The 19,491-nt window shown below is 43.6% G+C and overlaps 1 protein-coding gene across 3 annotated transcripts in view; it reads right to left on the bottom strand.

The window, feature by feature from the left end:
- eml5 (EMAP like 5) overlaps nt 1-19,491 on the bottom strand; it is a 36,239-nt gene that overhangs the window by 13,338 nt on the left and 3,410 nt on the right. For all 3 annotated transcript variants that reach the window (XM_070919881.1, XM_070919880.1, XM_070919879.1), the window contains exons 2-19: nt 15,944-16,103; nt 13,998-14,096; nt 13,448-13,516; nt 9,481-9,666; nt 8,769-8,904; nt 7,932-8,133; nt 7,652-7,789; nt 7,270-7,526; nt 6,964-7,176; nt 6,711-6,878; nt 4,948-5,054; nt 4,726-4,844; nt 4,430-4,616; nt 4,170-4,275; nt 3,643-3,736; nt 977-1,077; nt 668-861; nt 78-189 (exon numbers count right to left, since the gene is read on the bottom strand). In XM_070919881.1, the coding sequence (XP_070775982.1) occupies nt 78-189; nt 668-861; nt 977-1,077; nt 3,643-3,736; nt 4,170-4,275; nt 4,430-4,616; nt 4,726-4,844; nt 4,948-5,054; nt 6,711-6,878; nt 6,964-7,176; nt 7,270-7,526; nt 7,652-7,789; nt 7,932-8,133; nt 8,769-8,904; nt 9,481-9,666; nt 13,448-13,516; nt 13,998-14,096; nt 15,944-16,103 (2,648 nt within the window). The remainder of the gene's footprint in view (nt 1-77; nt 190-667; nt 862-976; nt 1,078-3,642; nt 3,737-4,169; nt 4,276-4,429; nt 4,617-4,725; nt 4,845-4,947; nt 5,055-6,710; nt 6,879-6,963; nt 7,177-7,269; nt 7,527-7,651; nt 7,790-7,931; nt 8,134-8,768; nt 8,905-9,480; nt 9,667-13,447; nt 13,517-13,997; nt 14,097-15,943; nt 16,104-19,491) is intronic.

Raw genomic sequence — 19,491 nt, 5'->3', positions numbered from 1 at the left:
CAGCTAAAGGCATTGAATGTTTTAAATGGATTGGATGGCTATATTACATCTCTGGAACCAGAAATGATCCTCTTTACCTTTCGAGCCTGGAGCTAGGACTGCTCTCTTGATGGCGTAGGTCTTGAGGCATCTCTCGAAGGAGTCATCCCACAGAGCAACTATTCCATCCTTTCCTCCAGTCACAAATCCCTACAGGGACAATATATTGGCACATTTAAAACTGCAATGATTTACTGTTAGTTGAACATGCCACTGTCAGAGCAAATGTAATATTACATACAACCCACTACAAAAGGAGACAGATAGAAAAATTGACTTCCAAACTAACGTTCATCATTTATTTCATTCTGATGCAATAGAATCATGATAATAATATAAAGTTAGCATGATTTATCTGTCACCTAAAATAAAAGCTCACAAAATATGTCCATGTTGTTTAATGAGATGAACATCACTTGATTATTTAATGTGATTTTTCATGTTAACTGTTGCTTATAACGCTGCTCAAACTGTCGGCTAGATGGCCACGACATATAAACTTTTGCCCATATTGTCCACTTCCACAGTTGCAACTAAAAAAAGAGAGGGAAGTAGGAACTCAGATATTTTAAGATGTTTTTAAAAAAATTCTCACTGGTCAATGAAAGGGCCTTTTTCCCTGCGGTACCTTTTCTAGAGCGTGCACACTGAATACAGGGCCGTCATGAGCCTTGACAGTCTTCATCAGGAACATGTCCCTCCAGATGCAAATGTCCCCCGTGCATGTGCCTGAAAATACCATCTCCTCTGACCAGCCGTACACAGCACACATCATAGTCTCTGTCTTCCCCATGTTTCCCTTGCGCCCAATTAGACCACCACCTGAAAGACAGACAGACAGTCAAATCGCAGCATGACATGTCACAGCTAAGCCTCTGCTTGCTAGAGTCTGTGCTATTCAATAAAAATGACAAAAAAAAAAACCCAGGGGTCTTACCAGCCTTATGCCAAAACTTTATATGTTTCACACCAGCAGTGATGAGCTTGTCAGGAAGGTAGGGATTTATTTTGACAACAAATATCTTGTCCTTGCTTCCCCTGAAAACCAATTGACAAAATATGCATGAAAAACATTTTTATGATGCATCCACTCACTTAAGATGTTTATATGTTTCATCTGACAACACAACTGCACTGTACAAGAAGGGCCAGAGCAGGCTCTATCTGCACAGGAGACTCAGGTCTTTTGGAGTGCAGGGGGCACTCTTGAAGACCTTCTTTGATTCGGTGGTGGCATCAGCCATCCTTTATGGAGTGGTCTGCTGGGACAGCAGCATCTCAGCTGCTGACAGGAAGAAACTGGACAGACTGATTAGGAAGGCCAGCTCTGTTCTGGGATGCCCCCTGGACTCAGTGGAAGTTGTGGGAGAAAGGCGGATGATGGCTAAGCTATCATCCCTGAGGAAGAACATGTCCCGCCCCATGCAGGCCACTCTGGCAGCACTGGGCAGCTCCTTCAGTGAGGTACCACATGTCTTTCCTCCCGGCTGCTGTCAGGCTTTACAATCAGCACTGCTCTCAGTAGACCACACACACACACACACCGAAATGGACAATCCACATATTTCTGAATGTATAACGAATGGTGCAATATCTACATCTCTCTATGCGTAATACAGTATAATCCCTTTACCTTTATTTATTTTGTTCTGTGAACTTGTAAATTTGTAAAGTATAGGTGTTGTAGCTTTTTTATAACAGTTTTTATTGTTTTTGTTTATTATATCTTGATTTTCTACTTATGTCTCTTGTTATTGCACGTATCTTGTATGCTGCTGTAACAATGCAAATTTCCCCGCTGAGGGATTAATAAAGGATAATCATATCTTATCTTATCTATGATGTTGAGAGAAATTGAATTGAATTGAATTTCATTATTATTCATTATATTATAAAGTTGATTTATTACTTTTTTCTTTTCCTTCCTGGTTTGGGTTAAAACCTCTTCTGTGTTATGTATAACTGTATTGTATTATGTATACTGTCTATTAAAGTTTCATACAACTTGTTTTTCAAGAATAAACTGATCATGGCACTAGAGGGATTGTAGTATTTTGGCTCCCTAACAAGCATTACAAACACACTTGGAGACAGCAGGTAAAACTAAGTTACAGTAAGCTTATTTCTGATTGCATTGCACAATATACACACTGAGGATGAGTCACTGGTCCTGTCTAATGCAATGGACCGTACCTGACAAGTTCTCTACTCGTTGCCATTAGTGCTGCTGCATTACTCTCAGCCTCGGTGAAGCTAAAGAAACATTACGCCCTTCTCCTTCCTCTATCTTAGCCCTTCCTTGCCAATCTCTCACCTCCCCATATTCCCACCCTACACGCTTTCTCAGCCTCTCCCTCTCACACCCGATCCTCCTCTCCCAGCTGAGGACTAGACAGTGGCGGTGCACAAGCTAGGCTCTGTCAGGCCCCATTTCCCTCTGCCCGCCTCACTGCACTGCCCACCAGGGTCTGCAAAGGAGATTAGTGCAGCTCCAAGCTGTCCCTGAGCTGCAGTGAGAGCTTGGCACACAACACGCAGGAGAGCAACCCGCAATGCACTGCTCCAAACTAGCCAGGGGGAATTTCAATGGAGTAGATACTAAATATGAACATCAAGTAGGGCGAGCAACAAAGCAAAAGCAGAGATATTTTGGGATGCGGATGTTTTCCAGTTAGATACTTCTGGTACTCTCTGGTTTCCGGGTTACATAATTTCACCTGCCGTGAAATTGAAAATCCCACATTATGTTCTGAAAAATTAACACCTCTCATGCTTTCTCAGCAAATTCATAATGAAGGTCTGGTAAGGTAATCCACTTGCATCAAATGTACAAGCCTGGTGTGTGTGCCCCATATCTGATCGCATGTATTGTTTACATCCTATGTACACACCGATCATTTGCATCATTGTCTCCAGAGGTACAGGAAATCAGTCTGTCACACTTGAGGTCAGGATTATGTCGCCTTGGACACTCCTAGAGTTAGTTTTCCTTTATTTTCTATGCACTTTTAAGATGTGGACTTTTATATTTATATAAAATAAATAATGGTCCAATTTGATATAGCCATCTGGACAAATTCATAGGTGTGTGATTGTTTTTGCTACTTCGCTGTTACTGCTTTTCATTTATACTTTTTATATACCCATTCGCTTTTTATGTGTTGTTTTTGTACCCCAGAATTTTTTTCTTAATATGTTTCCTTGTCAGAATAATTTCTGTTGTATCAAGTGCACAAACTCAGGATAGGCCCATGGAAGATGTAAATTGGAAGTAATTCTCTTTAATTATGGATCTACAGATGGGGCCCTGGGGCAACCTCCTACTCTAACCGTTCAGGCTCTGGCAGGGTTAAGTGTTGCAGTGGAGCAGCCTTGCAATCTAAAAGGAATTTCCCCTTCTTCCTCTCCTCCATCAATCATGCTGTTAGCCCTGCACAGAAAAGTGGCTTCAATTTAGCCCTCATTCATAAATGTCCATATTTAAACTAAAAGAGCTCAAACAATCTTCAGAATTAACAGGAAGGTTTGTCAAAGCTTTCGGGATGTGGGGACAGCAGATGCTGCGAGCTGAAAGGCCTGCAGCTCTAATATAACTGTACTAACCGCATGGCAGAGAGCTTCTCCCCCTTCCTCCAGTCCCACAGCACAATGGTGTGATTGTCGTCCAGGCCCACCGAGGCCAGCCGTTTGCCATCCGCTGAGGAGGGAAAACCAAAAAGCATTCAGTACAGCACAGACAGAGCCAGCTCCTGCTTTGGTTCAGTGAAGTTTGGCCCTTGTTAGCAACATGAAAGGAGCCCGGTGGGTTTGATCTACGGCAGGTGATTCACTGACACTGACATACAGATCACTGTGCTGCCTCTGTCTAGGGCCAATTAAAGGAAGCGAGATGCGCAGCTCTACCTTGATGTTGCCAGACTGCAGCGACTAAAAGACAGCAGAAATAGGTTTTTCAGTGTTGCTTGTAAATTGGGTGTCTTGTGAATTTGCCCGTTTCTTTTATGTGTGAAAGACGTTTTTTGTTCCCCTGTGAAAGCAGGGTGTCTGGAAGGATTTGTGAATACAAAAAAGTATGTTACGTTGAATCTGTCTGGAAAGGAAAACTAAAAGCAGTCTGAGAGAAGTGTTACCAGAAAAGTCCAGAGCGCACACTCCGAGCTGGTGGAAACCCTTCAACACAGACATGGGTTTTAACGTTTCTGTGTCCCATATGTGGATGGAGGAATCTCTGCCGACCTGGACGGACAAAAACATTCAAAGTATGAGGATAATCTACTTAATTCAACCCATTTACTCATGAAGAATCTCCAGCATCTCTCAGCTCATCTCTGAGGAGACATAAACTACACTAAAAAAAAGTAGATTTTATGTTTGAAGTGCTGGCAGCTACCTGGCCTGTTGCTACAAAGTCCTTCAGGGGGTGGATAGCCAGACAGAGGATGTCATCATCATGGCCCATGTAGAAACGCTGGGTATTCTGCTGTCTGTTGTACACAACCCCAATGGCAGCTACATGGTAGACTATCTCCCCGGTCTGGGTGTAAAACAGGTTGCTCCTGCAATCATAACCCCTGTAGCTGCAAACAAAATAAAAAAAAGAAATAAAACAAGCTACTACTTGAAATTCATCTTACAATATCGGCCTGTCCAGATTTTCTCTTTTATGATGCTACAGAGAAAGTCTACCCATGAATGAAGTGTAGCTTCACGCCGCTCCCAGGTGCTCGCTCTCTCTTCTTCATGGCCGTTGCTCGATGCTTCTCCTTGCACTGCTCTTTGAGCTGAGGTAGATCTTCTTTATAAACCTGGATACATGTAGAAAAGGTGTGTTCATTCTTTGTTTAGTAACAAATCGGATTTTCAGGGAGATGTGTGCGAAAGGGGAACATCGCTGATGTGATCACAAACCTGTCGTCGATAGGTGAGCTGCGTCTCCTGCTCGATTTCTGAGTCCATCTCAGGTACGTCTGACTGATCAGAGTCCGACTCTTCACTGTTAGAGTCTGCCAAGGTCTCTGCGGGCAGATACAAGGTTGCATCACATCTCGCCAGTGAAATCCTTCCCCTGCCTCTAAATCAGACAAATATCCCACTGCACACACAGTGAAGAAATACTGCACCATGTTTCAGTGGAAGTGAGGGTCAATCATGTAATAATACTGTGACACCTCCTATCTATCAGGCAGTCGTGCTTCGCAGTGACATCGCTCAAGACAAATGTATAAAAATGCTGATGCAGCAGAGTAAAGCCGTGCCAAGACAAGGCAATAAGCAGAACTGGCAGCTAAGGGCGGCTACTCACAAGATCCATTAGGAAAATTAAAAGGAAAGGCAGTTAGTATGTGCTTTAATTTCAGAAAGCACAGCTGCGCTCTGTCTCTGGAAAAAAAATATGACTTGGGAATGACAATGCAATTATACTTTCCAAGCTTCATTCACTTTTATTGGATTTGTCTTAATTAATGTGATGGTCGTTCCTCTGCAGAGCTTTATGGAAATGGTAGTTCATGGAAGAAAGTATGGCAAGGGAACAATCTAGTACATTGCTCTCTGGTGGTTCAGCACATCAAGTTCAAGGCTGGTGGGAGCAGTATGGGTGCACATTACGTAACAGCCAGTTACATTCATATAACCTCTAATAGGTAACTAAGAAATGTACTGTGACATATTATTTCTTTAAATGGGTTGGCATTATCACAGTTACTGTGGAAATAGTCTTGCTTTCAGACAGATACTAGTGACACATAAGCTGACTTCAAAAGAGTAGTTTGACATCTGGGAAATAGGCTTATTCGAGAAGATTGATTCATGTCTGTACGGTAAATGTGAAGTTACTACCAGCAGTCTGTTAGCCTAGCATAGTACAAAGACTGGAAACAGGGGGAAACAACAAACATAACGTAATTAAATAGTCAGCATTAGATGTGCTGGAAGGTGGATTTTGTTCCCGCTGGACAGAGCCAGGCTGTTTGCAGTCTTTGTGCTAAGCTAAACTAACTGGCTGCTCGTGGGAGCTTCATATTTAGCATATAGACATGAGAGTGGTATCAACTCATCTAACTCTCTGTAAGAAAGTGAGTAAGTGTATTTCCCAAGATATTCCCAAGAAGTATGGAGCTAGAGCCAGGAGGTGATTAGTCTAGAAGTACAAAGATTGGAAGCAAGGGGAAGCAGCTAACCTGGCTCTGTCCAAAATTTAAAAAATATGCCTACCAGAAACACAATGGCTTTCTTTGTTTTTATCTTGACTGTCATTTTTATGTTTCTATTTGTGTATGGATTAAACAACGTGTTAATAAGGGCGCTTCAGCAGTGTTGGTAGGCATATTTCTGTAACTTTGGAGAGAGCCAGGCTAGCTTCTTCCTTTTCTTCCAACAGCACACTGTTCTGCAGTATTTGAGTGGGAGATTGAGCAGACACCAAAATTTCCATCACTTAGTCTAATTTGATAATGTCTTGTTGGCAGGGGACACTGATTTTGTGAAATAAGTAATATCAGTAATGCAAGTCCCTGGACTCCACACAAAGTAACATTACAACGTAACACTGTAATATTCCTAATTGGATTGATTAGACGGTAAAATCCTCTAAATCCCCTAAATCCTCTTTTTTGGGCAAACATACTCCCACATTATGGTTAAATAGTGACCGTGGCAGGGTATCAGCTTACCTTGTGGTGCTATATGCAGAGCTTCTTTAGACTTTCTTTCAGGAACAAACTTCCACTGGAACACTGAGTGATCAGCGCCACCAATAGTTATGACCCACTGGTAGTCATGTGACCATCTGGCGTTGGTTATGTGGGCTGAATGACCTAAATACTTTTTAAATTTTGCACCTAAAATCAAGAGGAAACATATCAGTAACACAAGTAGATAATAATATCACAACTTCTGTACTTGACTGTCCTTAAAAATCTTTACCTTTTTTTACACATGGATATCGTAAAAGTTTGACTAATCCGTAGTCGTCAGCTGTTACTAAGACTTGATTGTTAAAGTTAGCCTCCACAGAGTTGATGTCATTGATATCTGAGTACTTGGGCCATATTCCATTAACCTCAGGGCCCAACACACATGTCCATGAAGCCCACTGTACCAATTTCAGCTCCTCCCTGTTGGTCACCTCCTTCCCACCTCAACAGGAGACAGAAACATTTTATCTCACAAAGAAGCTCTGTGACAATATTACATCAAAGCAACATTGCTTTTTTGGCAACGTGGACTTACTTGGCATCCTGTAGAAGAGCCTCCTGCCGCTGCCATCATTGGTCTGCAGGTACTTGCTGTCCGTGGACCAGTCCATGTGTGTGATGAAGCTGTTGGAGCCGATGCACTCGCCCACTTTCTTGTACCTCTGCACCACACCATAGATGTCCACTGAGTTATCATTAGAGCCAACAGCCAAGTGGGCCCCATCGGGGGAATACTTCAACTCATGGATGGCCTCCTTCCTGTCCTTGATGTGGACCACCTCTGTCATATCTCTGCAGGGTAGAAATGTAGTTTGAATGAGGAGGTGAAATGGACACAGTATGATAAAGCTCTTCATCATGGCGGCCATTCACAGAACATCAAAATTTCCCATTTGGCCTTTGGATTGTGTACCCACCTGACTCTGAGAACGGTGAAGGAACCATCCTTCATTCCCAGCGCCAGGTGAATGCCATCAGTGCTCACGGCTGCACAGCGGATCGGCTCCTCCATGTTACAGCGAGCTATCAGAGCATGATCGATGAGGCTCCATAGCCTTTAGACACAGAGGAGTAGGACAAATGAAGAGGCAAAGCACTGATGAGATTACATAGAGTCGAACAACCATGGCAATGATATTTGAGGTGCCTGTGCTTGGTTTATGACATCGTACTCTCAGGTTAATACTGAAACTTCACCTGACTGAGCGATCATCACTTCCTGTCATGGCCAGAGGCTTGGTGGGGTGGACAGCGAGTGCCCACAGCTCGCCCTCACAGTGACCCTGCATGATGAGGAAGGGCTTGTTGCGGTCGTGGACCACCACCTCGAAGATCTCGCTGTCCTGCGTGCCCACCAGGATGTGATCTCCCCGCCAGCACACGCTGCGCACAGACAGCCCTATCAAAAAAACAAAACAAATGCACTTCAAAACCAGAAAGAAATTAAAAAAGCACATTAACATGAAAGCAGACAGACATTTGCTAACGCTTATACAGTCATTATAAGAGACATGACAGGGATAATAAAGACAGGAGGTGTAAATAGCCATCTGCAGGCTACCTAGGACGGAGAATACAATGACAGCCTATGTTGTCAAGCCAATCTGCAACTGACTCTGGGTAATACATCGAGAAAAAGATGGAGGAAGCGTGTGCTGTATACATATGTGAACATGACATCTGTATACGGCGTAAAACTGCAACAGAGCTTGGACTCACTAACAACAAGAGGAACAGCAGAACAATGTGGGGACTGCTACAAACAGACTGACATGGTTATTAACTCCGCCCGCCTTGACATTACCCACCTCGGCTATTTTCACCTCTAGCTACTGTTAGGTCCGAGATTATAAATACAAGAGATGGAGAAAATAGAAAACAAGAAGGAGAATGTTAGTAAGGAAAACAGAAATGGCATAAAGGGTGTTGTCTTTCGTAGATTTTACAGTTCTTCCAGTGCCTCAGGAGACCACACTTTGGCCTGCAACCTTTCTGCACTCAGATTAAAGGAAAAAGGAGGTAGTTTGACATCACCTTTATATCCTTGGTCTGTTTCCCTGAGATCAATGACAGTAATTGGTTTGAAGTTGAGATCCCACAGCCGGACGCAGCCGTCTCGGCCCCCGGTGGCAAAGCCCTCTTCACAGACATTCATGCTGAAAATCCCTGACTGGAGGAAATGACAGGCTGTCAGTGAGGATCTGCACAACAAATGAGCAACGACAGAACCAGCCCCAGCTGCAGACCGCATAGTGCTGCTGCTGCTCAGCCAGGCATTTGTTTAACAAGGATGTCACAATTACGAACCTGCTACTGTGGCCTCAAGATAACACAGAACAAGGTAATGGGAGGTGTCATTTTTTTTATTACTGGAAAGCTCTACTGATGGCCTCCTTTGGCTAAGAGTGTTTGTAGACACAAGGAGGCCCCTTGTTAAACCCCCAGTGAGACATTTGCTGGTACAAAAAGCAGGAATGAACATGTACTGTAGTTATTATCTCCTCCCCCATCCACCCATCCCCTCACCCAGCTGTTGATCCAATAGATATCATTTAATCCTGTGGAGCAAAAGGCTGATCCTTTTCTACTGAGCAGAATCAAATGTAGCCAGTATGCATGACTTCTACCCTGGTTCAGTTTACGAGGTGCTGTCACTGTGATTTTTTTGTATGTGGTGCGGCACGGTGGGTATGCGAAATCTGCCTGAGCCAAAAAGCACAAAAGCACGCTGATCTTATGAACTCACCCCATGAGCCCCTTGCACCGTCCTCATCAGGTTGATCCCTTTCCACACATAGATGTCACCATTCAAGGCACCTGAATATGTGACCTCGTCCTTGGCGCAGGCAAGGCAGAGGATGGTTTGGAGGTCCCCCGTTTTGCCAAAAACACCACGTTTGGGTGTGAGAGCATTACCGCATAAGCTCCAAAACTGCAAACACAAACAGAAAGAGTGAAAGAGCATGGTGGCTAATAATCCCCCCTGTAATCCTGTCCTGAAAGAGCAAATGGACAATTACGGAACATTTGGATACAACAGGGTGAAAACCATGAAGTCATTTAGGGTTTGACAGCCACACACGGAGCATTAAACACACACACAGACCTTGACAGAAAGAAAGCAAAGTCAAATTCAAATGCTCCCCCCTCCTCTTCATGTGATACTGGGAACTCTTGCTGGGGGTCAGTGCAGTAACCACCTGATCAGCATGCACAGACACACGCACGCATACACGCGGGCTCATTATTTATGAACAAGGTCATTGGGATGCACAGGCATGGCCTCGTCTGAGGGCTAAATCCATCAAACGGGGGAGGAAAGAGCGAAAGAGAGACGCTCTGTCTGCATGGAGATGAGATCACAGGGGGAAAGCTCGAGGAGGGCGTCTCGAATGCTGAGACACGGCCGTCGGCACGTGAAACAGAGACACACTCTCATCACCAGCAAGCAGCAGGAAAACGACAGGACGACAGCCCCCTTTTTCTAGTCTACCTAAGGAAGAATGTTCCTGTGCATTACCCTGATTTCAAAAATATTTTTAAAAACTATGATAACCTTGAGCCAGGCTGATTCTGCTCAGAAAAGACAGAAAGTGTAGGCAAATGGTGATGCTGTTTTCGTCCACACAAGAACTGATCTGCAGAGGCATGATAGAGAGTCACACAATGAACAAATGAGCTCCTCAATAGTGACAGCCTGTCACACCCTCACTAACAACTATCCTCCTGACTGATAGGGCTGCTGTGTGCTAACAGGAGGGATCGATTATCACAGACAGGCATCACAGCCTCAGATACAGCTCTGCCATTAAACATCTGAGGCTTGTACGCACCTCAACAGGACAGGTTACAGGTCTTTCCTAATCCTGAGCTCTGAGTGAGTATTTGCATGTGCATGAGCTTATGTGTGGGGTCGGGCTGAAGGTTAAGCAGTAAATATCACCTGGGAAGGTGTGCATGCAGGTTGAAGTGCTGGGTATGTGTAAAGGTTGGTTGAGATGGGGGTGGGAGGGTTTTTTTCGTGGCCCAGCCTATTGCGGAGGCAGCGGGGATGGATGCGGCGTGACTGCACAGCCCTCCCTGCCCGCAACTGATAAGGCAGCGAGACACGGGCGCAGGCTAATCCCTTCGCTGCTGAATTACGGAGAGGATACGAGATGCTGGAAGGGTTTATGATGAGGCCAGGAGCAGGAGAGAAAGGCACAGAGGGAGAGGGAGAGCACAGTAGAAAGGTAGAAATGAAAGCTGGAAAATGAGTCTGCTTTGAGTTGAAGGACCTGGTTAACAGTGTTGCTTTCTCTGAATAACACTTTATATTTCTTAAACATTCTCCAGATATCTCCTGGCATAGTGGAGGCTACCCCTCTTAACTCAGGATTAGTGGTCATTGGCTCAGTTACCTCCACCATCACTCCAAGGAAAACCTTTTAAATGTAATTAATGTAGAGATGCACAGCATCACCCCTAACGCTTTTCATCTCACTCATAATATCCCCCGTCAGACTACAGTATCCCTGGATGGTGTCAGAGTGCTAAATGCTACGCTAACAGAGGTCAACTCTTTGGCAGCTCACTGTAAGGAAAGCTAGATGACTGGCTGTCAGTGTTGCTGGAAGCTGATTGTCTGAAAGCGGCTGTCATCCATCCACATAGTGTCAAACTCAAGCTCACCTCTGTGGCAATTTGTGGCATTGTGATCCACAAATACACAAAAATAAATAAATATATACATTATATATATATATATGTTTGAGGACGTACACACTCATAGCTACTCTAATGGACCATGCTAGCATGTTAGCAATTTTTTTGCTGACCACTTTTAAAAGCAAGCTCATGTTTTTGTCAATATTACATTATATTGGAACGATTGGCTCGAAAAGTCCACACTGCATGACCTCATAATAATAATATAACAAAATGCATTATATATAGACATATATATATATGTCATTGTGTTCACTATGATGGATTACACAACTCAAGTTTCAAAAGTCTGCCGATAGATTTTCATATCATATGAATGAAAACCAGTGATTGGGAACCATAGAAAAATACATTGAAATTCCTAAAACACAGCAGCATGTTAGCAAATTGTTAGCCGTGATGTAAAGTACACAGGATTGACAAGGGGTCGCAACATAAATCTGCAGGGTCTTGAGATAATTAACAAGATAAGAACCATAAAAAAACATATCTGCTGCATAAAATTCTGTTCATTTTTTAAGAATTTCCTCTGATGTTTCTCTTTCTTTTGAGTTACTGGATGATTTTGCCTCTTCAGGCCTCTAGAAATAAAGTAAAGAATGCTGCCGGTGATGAGGGGTTACAAGTAGATAATACTTCACAAGGCAAAAAGGTTTGGAGCCACTGAGCTACAACTGTCCTTTAAACAGCTTTTAATCAGCAACTAGTCTGGCAGCGGGCATCTGATTGGTAGGTGTGGTATTTCTGTGTGTGGGATCAAGAGGGGCACACTAAGGTCTGAGCTGTCCTGAACAAATCAAAACACAAATGACCGTATAATTAGCTAGGAGGAGCTGCATGAGGACGACAGCGTTGCCAGCAGCCTCCTGTCCTCGTCACAGAGGTTGTGTCTTCCTTAGCCTGCTAGTGAGTAGATTACTGGGACTAAATCTCCTGGATGCTCTGAGTGCTATAATCGCTGAGCGAGCACAGGGCTGGGGAGCAGATGTCACATGGTCCGCAGGGTGAAGGCTGGGGAATTATGTGGGACAATTGCTGGATTGCCTTGGCATCAGGAAACCAGAAGGGAGGGTAAAGAGAGGAGGAGGGGAAAGACTGGAGGATTCAGTGGGGACTGGGGGCAGGGGGTTGGGTGAGGTGGCCGGAGGCGGGTTCTGTGCCACGGTGGTGGGGGAAGAGTTCAGGGGGAATTACTACGAGAGGAGGCAGGTCAAGCTGGATTGACACAAGGGAGTCATCAGCGAGATGTTACACCACTGGGAAATACAGACAGTAGGCTAAACCTCCAGCCTGCATCAAACACATTTAAGAGTGCTGCATTGTTTAGCCTCGCAGGGCCAGTGGGCACATTTCCTATCTGAGCATTATTCACTCTCTTCTCAGTGTCTTGGAAATAAGCTTCCTCTGTGGCCTTGAACTCCTTGTTATTTCCTAATGGCCATACCACTAAAGGAACACTACTACATGTCCCAAGGGAAGGCTTGGCAAAGACACCCTGCATGAACTCATCAAAGATTTATGAACGCCACTCTTCTGTGAAAAAGAAACGATAGAGATAGGCTCGAAAGGGGGGAAGCGAGCACAGCTGCAGTTTGTACAGCGGAGGGTTTTTAAAAAGCTGAATGAGAAGAGCTGAAAAGGGGAGCTGAGTAGCAGAGTCATGGTTCCCCATAAAAAGAGGACATTTTTCCTCTCTACAGTGCAGATTACTACAAATTTGAGAGAAGAGACTGTGAGTCTTTGCCTGTCCTACTTATGTTAAGTGCCTAATAACCATGAACTCTGTAATAAAGTGAATTTGCATACATCTATTTTAAGACTTTGATATGGTCATGGCGATAAAGTAGAGAAGGCAGGGGAGAAAGGGGCAGGGAGCCAATGGATTCTTCAAACTTCTAAAAATCATAATCCGTTTTCAGATATTATGCAAATGAGGCACAAGAACTCCAGCTCTCAAGAGCCGGCCGTAATCTACGGAATGTAAAATGACCAGGAAGTGGCTATACCTTGATATGTTTGACACCACAGCTTACAAGCTTGCTCGGCTGGTACAAATCCCATGATATGTCAAATATCTGTGGGGAGAAAAACATACAACGGCTTATTATTCCAAAAAAAAACACAACATCATATGTGAATTATTATGCAGCATATTGATCCTTAATGTATCTCTTTACTGTGACGTTCATCTAGTTAAATTCTATTCATATTTAATCAGAAGTCTGGACTTCTTACAAAAGGCAAAGAGTAGAAAAAGGACAAAAATACAAAAACAACAGAGGAAATGAAAAGAGAAAAGTGCGTGTGTGTTTGCACTGGCTGTGTTATAATGTGTGTGGGCTGAATTAGAAAACAACAGCTGCCTGTATTTCATCTTTTTAAAATTCCTTTTCATTAGCCGTGCAGCCTCTCAGACGGGCTCTGAAAAGCTCACAATCAATCACGCCTAACTTGTTTATGTCCCCTTCGGGCAGGCGCTTCGTCCCACGTCTATAGCTAATTGAGGCGGTCGATACTGAGCTTGTGACGGGGACAGGGGAGGAAGAAAGTGTTTACCCTGTCTGTGTGACCGGGAGCGGCTGCCAGAACCTTCCCTCTCCTCCAGTCCCACACACAGATTGTGTTTTTAGAGTCCAAACCCACGGACACCAGACACTGCGAAGAGAGCAAAGAAAAAGAAATCACATCACAGATTGAAAAGACTCTGCTCTGTTGCACTAATCACTGCAAAACAAACTTAACTACCTCCACTGTAGCATGGCAGGCCACAATGAAAGGGCTAATGATGGAACAGAACAGTTGTCCAGCCCCTGGCACTTCTAGTGAGCACATTTGAGTGCTTTTTGCTGGAGGAGCCTCCTATAGCTGACTGAGTGAGTAGGCAGCAGCAGCAGCAGTGGAGCAGAAGAGAAGAGAGCAGCTCTTATGGAAATCCGTCTCCACTCTGCAGCTTGCTTTACATGGCAGAGGATATCCTCTTTGATCCACAGCTGAATCAATCTAGTCTATACTTTCATGTATATTTGAATGATGAGCAAAGAGTCCCGGCCTGACGAAACCCAGTGAAACCATGTAGATGAGGGGGTCCAAAAGTACATCTATATTTTGAATACTCTTTTTTTTCCCATGCTAGCGGTGTGGCTCTAGGGATGTCAGTCTGTCGATTGGTCCACCACTTTGGCCCAGACAGAAATATCTGAGGTTACCATGAGGTTTTTTTTTTTTTTTTTTTGTGAAATGTCTCAACAACTATTGGACTGCCATGAAATTTGGTGCATAAAAGGGAACCTTTTACTGATTAATGAGAGTTTCATTTGGAAATATTCTCTGCTCCCATTCTGTGAGTGGACAGGCAAGTTTTTAATCAAGACATGAGCAACCATATAAAATGTTACTATATCTTCAATATAACCTCAACCACAGCCTAATGTGGCATGTAGACAACTGGCTAAAATAGTCAGAGCAACAAGAATAAAGTAAAACAAAAGGTCATGAGTCACACTCTTTGTACCAGACAGCACAACTGCAGCTCATACAGAAATATCTAGATGTCTGAAACATCAGCGTATTTTTTTGATATTACTTTAATAGATGGACAGGGTAATGGCACAAGGGATTCCACTGGATTGTCCTGAGTTCGACTCTGACTTCCTCTGATCCAGGAAGTGGAGAGATGGAGAGTAAATAGAGTCGCTAAACTGAGAAGCGATGGAGCCTCCTCTGGCTTTAAACACTGTCACATTCCATCTAAATCCCCAGCTCTCTACGCGAGCAGGAAAATAGCACAGGGTCATCTCCCTGTCTCTTACTGCAAAATACAGGAGGTATAACTCCGCTCTGAGAGCTCCTACGGGAGGAAGGGGGAGGCGTGCAAAGATAAAAACCTAGAGATGGTTCCGCACAGTATCGATTTTTATAGTCCAAATCAACATTAGGTGGAGGCTGCAGTGTGTAAATAATAACTGGTGGCAAGTCTGCAGGGAGCTGGCTCAAAAGATAACATGAAAAGGTTCAATGGCAAGTTACCTGAACATCCTGGTGATTAACAAATAATGTGTATATGTTGCATGGTCCCACTCTGCCAGTTGCTTATTTTCACATTTTTCTCACGTTGACACGACCAAGTTCTGTCAAACTCTGTGATGCAAAGTACCAAACATCGCAGCTGACTGTTTTCCTGTAAAAATCTACCAAGTAGAGCATGTCTGGGTGCAGCTGTCCAGCAAATGTTGCAGGGGTAATCACAGATGTGTCATTCAGAAACCCAGCCCGGCAGGCGATCTGCAAAAGCCAGCCTGCGGTTCTCAAGTGGAGTTTTGATTGTTGCTGCTGTGCCTCTCAAACTGAACATTTCTGGTGACACTTCCGGCTCTGTTTGTGCTCTTTTCCCACAAAACAGAAAGCAGTACGATGTGGCAGAAAAATAAACAGTCAATTTCATGGGATATTCTGTGGTGGATTGTCATCATTTGAACATTAGCATTACTGTGTCACAACTGTACCTGTCCCTCGAGGTCAAAGGCCAGGCAAGCGACGCCGTGTGAGTGGACATCCTTGAGGATGGACACAGTCTGCACGGTGTAGGAGTCCCATACGCAGATAAAAGGCTCCTTGCCCACCTGCCCTGTGGCCACCAACACACGCTCCGGATGCAGAGCTAAACTGTACAGAGAGAGAGAGAGAGAGAGAGAGAGAGAGAACATCTGGTTAGCACTGCCATTTCGCGTTCTGTGTGTGTGTGTGCTGGGAACAGATGAGGGATTCACCCTCCCAGCAGAAACCACTGGGATGAGATGAACACATTAAGTCTGCGTTGGGTCTGAATATGGACGCAGAAGGGCAGCTTGATGAGGTGACATGGTTCAATTAACTCAGTCATGCTAAATACACACACACACACACACACACACACACACACACACACACATACACAGCCTGGCTTCATGCATACCTACAGGGTGTTCCTAGAGTATAAAAAGCAGTATTGGTGAATCTGTGAATTTTATTTTTCTCCATTTTTATTCACTTTTTCAGCATCCCTTGAACTGTTCACTGCCCCTTTCACCTTGTCTAATTCATCTGGGGTTTCCTCGCATCACCAGGCATATGTTTGTAACACTGTTACATAATCCACCCCCCCAACCCCCCTCCCCTCCACTCATACCTCCCCCACCTACAAGCATTCCCACTCTACAGCTGAGCAACAGCCTGCTGCATAAAGCTGGCACTCCCTCCCCCTGCTCCACCCATCCTTTCAGCAGCCGCCAGTCACGTTCGAGGCAGGCCTGAGTGATTCACTGGGCAATTCATCCTCCTGCCTTGTCCTGGCCTATATATTTCATGCTGCGACGGAGCTCCCTCTATTATAATCAGGCTGCCTGTTTTGCCAACTGCTCTCCAGAATTTCTAATCCTGGCTCCTATTCAGACAGCAGGCCGGAGAGGCTTCGCCGGCTGGGCAACATCAACCTGCTGAGCCTGAGCAGCTCACGACAAACGAGGCCTTCTTCCACTTTCACTTTCTCACACTTTACACCACAACATACCTCTCTTTCTGTGTCCTTGTCCAAGTTCAGTATGAATCTTTTCTGTCTAACTTGTGACACCTCATCTGCATTCGCTGTCACCATGGACTTGACAAAGCTTTGGTGGTGTAACGTCTCTGACGGCTGACGTGGGTTAGATGTGACAGCCCTGATCTTTGTCCTCCCTCAACCCTCCCTCCTTGTTCTCTCTCATCACCTACGCCTCCCCACCTTCTTTGTTGAACCTCTCTCCAACCTGGCACAATTTCTCATCTTACTTTTTATGAATTATATAATCAGAGCAAAGCAGCTAAAAATAGCATTTGGAGGAAGAGAAGAAAAAAAAAATGATTGGAGCACTTTGAGATGCAGACAGACACAGCAGAGAAAACTGCTTTGACACAAGCAGGTAATGCACAGCAAATCTGTCTGGTTTGATGCTGAAACAACATGATGAATAAAATCTCCCAACAGCTAAGGAGTCAGGCCAAAGTATTTGCAGGAAACACTGATGCTCAGCTGAACTTTCACTTTAGTTACGTCTCATATCCTACCAGCTTTAATATGTATAGTATGTCCATGTTACTGCTTGGAAAATCCAACGCAGTCTCTAAGCCAGCTACAACAAGATCACTGTTTCATTTACAATTCTGTCAGCTGAAGACCTTGCTAAATGCCATCACTAATGGCTTAGCCTGCAGTGCATCAGCACGGTTCTCCTGTTTGATATAGGCTACGGCTGTTTGATGCGGCTGTTTCCCATCTGCCAAGTCCCGTAGTACAAAACTAGCTAAATACTGCAGCCATTAAACAGCCTGTTTTCATGTAGATATGAGTCAAATAAACAGCCTGAAGAGTTGATTTCTCACAGCGAAAACACAAAGATGCAGCACAGGAAGAGCACCAGATACACCTTTACACACTCCAGCATAATGTTTCCCTTCTTCAACATGAGGAAAACATATTTATTTATTTTCTTTATGTTACTTATGGGCAGGAATTATGACAGACCCTCATGATATATAGTGAGCTCCTGAGACAACATTGACTCGCATTCCCCAGTAGTGGTTTCCTTTGTTTAAATTTGCGTACAGTGGATTAAAAAGAAGAAGAGGATTAGCACATTTCTGATGGTCCATACAGTATGGGATATTTCCCAGGATTCCACAAAGTGTTTTTAATCCAGCTGCCCATCAAACTCCACATCTGAAACACTTGCTCATACACCGGGCTCTTGAAGCTGACAATAGAAAACCTGGAATGAAAGCAAGCAATAGATGAGTGTGGTGGTGCTCTGCTTTATTAAATGGTCAAAATGACAGAGAAGAAGAACGAGAAAGGGGAGTGACATGGGAAAAACCCCAGGCTGGATTCTGGCTGAACATGACACGGAAGAGGTCCTCTCACAGAAAATTAGCTGGGTCTCAGAAATGTTTTAGTGTTTTGTCTATCAATATTAGTGCTGAAACAATTAATCTGTTATTTAATGAGCCAATCAACAGAAAATGTATTGATTTACTACTCAAGTAATCAGTTAAGTCATTTATCAGAGTGGTTCAAGCTTCTTCTGTGAGGATATTTCTCTGTGTATTTTATGGATAATGATTAATCAGTTTATTGAAAAAATAATCTATCAATAATGAAAATAATCATTAGTTATCATTAGTCCCTAATAAATATAATACTGCCCTGATTCCAGACTTGATATCATCTGGGATACAATTTATCAAACCTATTTGCAGGGCTGAAACTAACAATCATTTTCACTTTCAATTAACCTGCCAATTATCGTCTAGATTAATCATTTAGTCTGTAAAATGTCAAAACATGGGAAGAAAATGATCAATATCCAAAGTGGCATTTTCAGATTGCTCCTCCAGTCAAAAACACAAGAATATGCAGTTTATTATAATGTAAACAAATAAAAACACAAGTTGTTTGACATTTTTGCTTTAGAAGTGACTTACACTATAAATTATAAAAATAGTTCCTGATTCATTTTCTACTCACAACTAATCGATTAAGGAACATGATAAATTAATCATTAAATTATATTGCTGATTAATAGTGTAAATATCTTCTGAGATGACCAATATTAATTCCCAAATTACTGTATATACAACATTATCAATATTAAGGTATTTGGTCAAAAAAATTGCGATATTAAAAAGACACAATAATAATCTAAAGTTTGGCTTCACTGACATTTGGGCTGTTTCTAATTGAGGGCTAAGTGAGTCCAATATCAGCGCATGTGCAGCCGCGTCCACCTCATCTGTGTGAAACATTCATAACACCACTTAAAAGAGACGTCTAACTGAGTTTATTCCTTCACATCCCAGCGACAACAATGCTGAATCATGCCATTGTGCTAAATAACTGTACTGAACTCTGGAGGATCCTAATTGGGGAAGACAGATCTGCTCTTTAGAGACCACACTGCCTTTCACAGAGCGGCCTGGCAGCTACTCACAGTGATGATGGGACCTAAGACCTCGACATCTCACTGACACTCCGCACAGAGCA

The sequence above is a fragment of the Enoplosus armatus genome, chromosome 15, assembly GCF_043641665.1.
Source record: "Enoplosus armatus isolate fEnoArm2 chromosome 15, fEnoArm2.hap1, whole genome shotgun sequence".
In the NCBI taxonomy this organism is placed as follows: Eukaryota; Metazoa; Chordata; class Actinopteri; order Centrarchiformes; family Enoplosidae; genus Enoplosus; species Enoplosus armatus.
The sequence above is the reverse complement of the archived record's forward strand: the minus strand, read 5'-3'. Positions and strand labels throughout refer to the sequence as shown.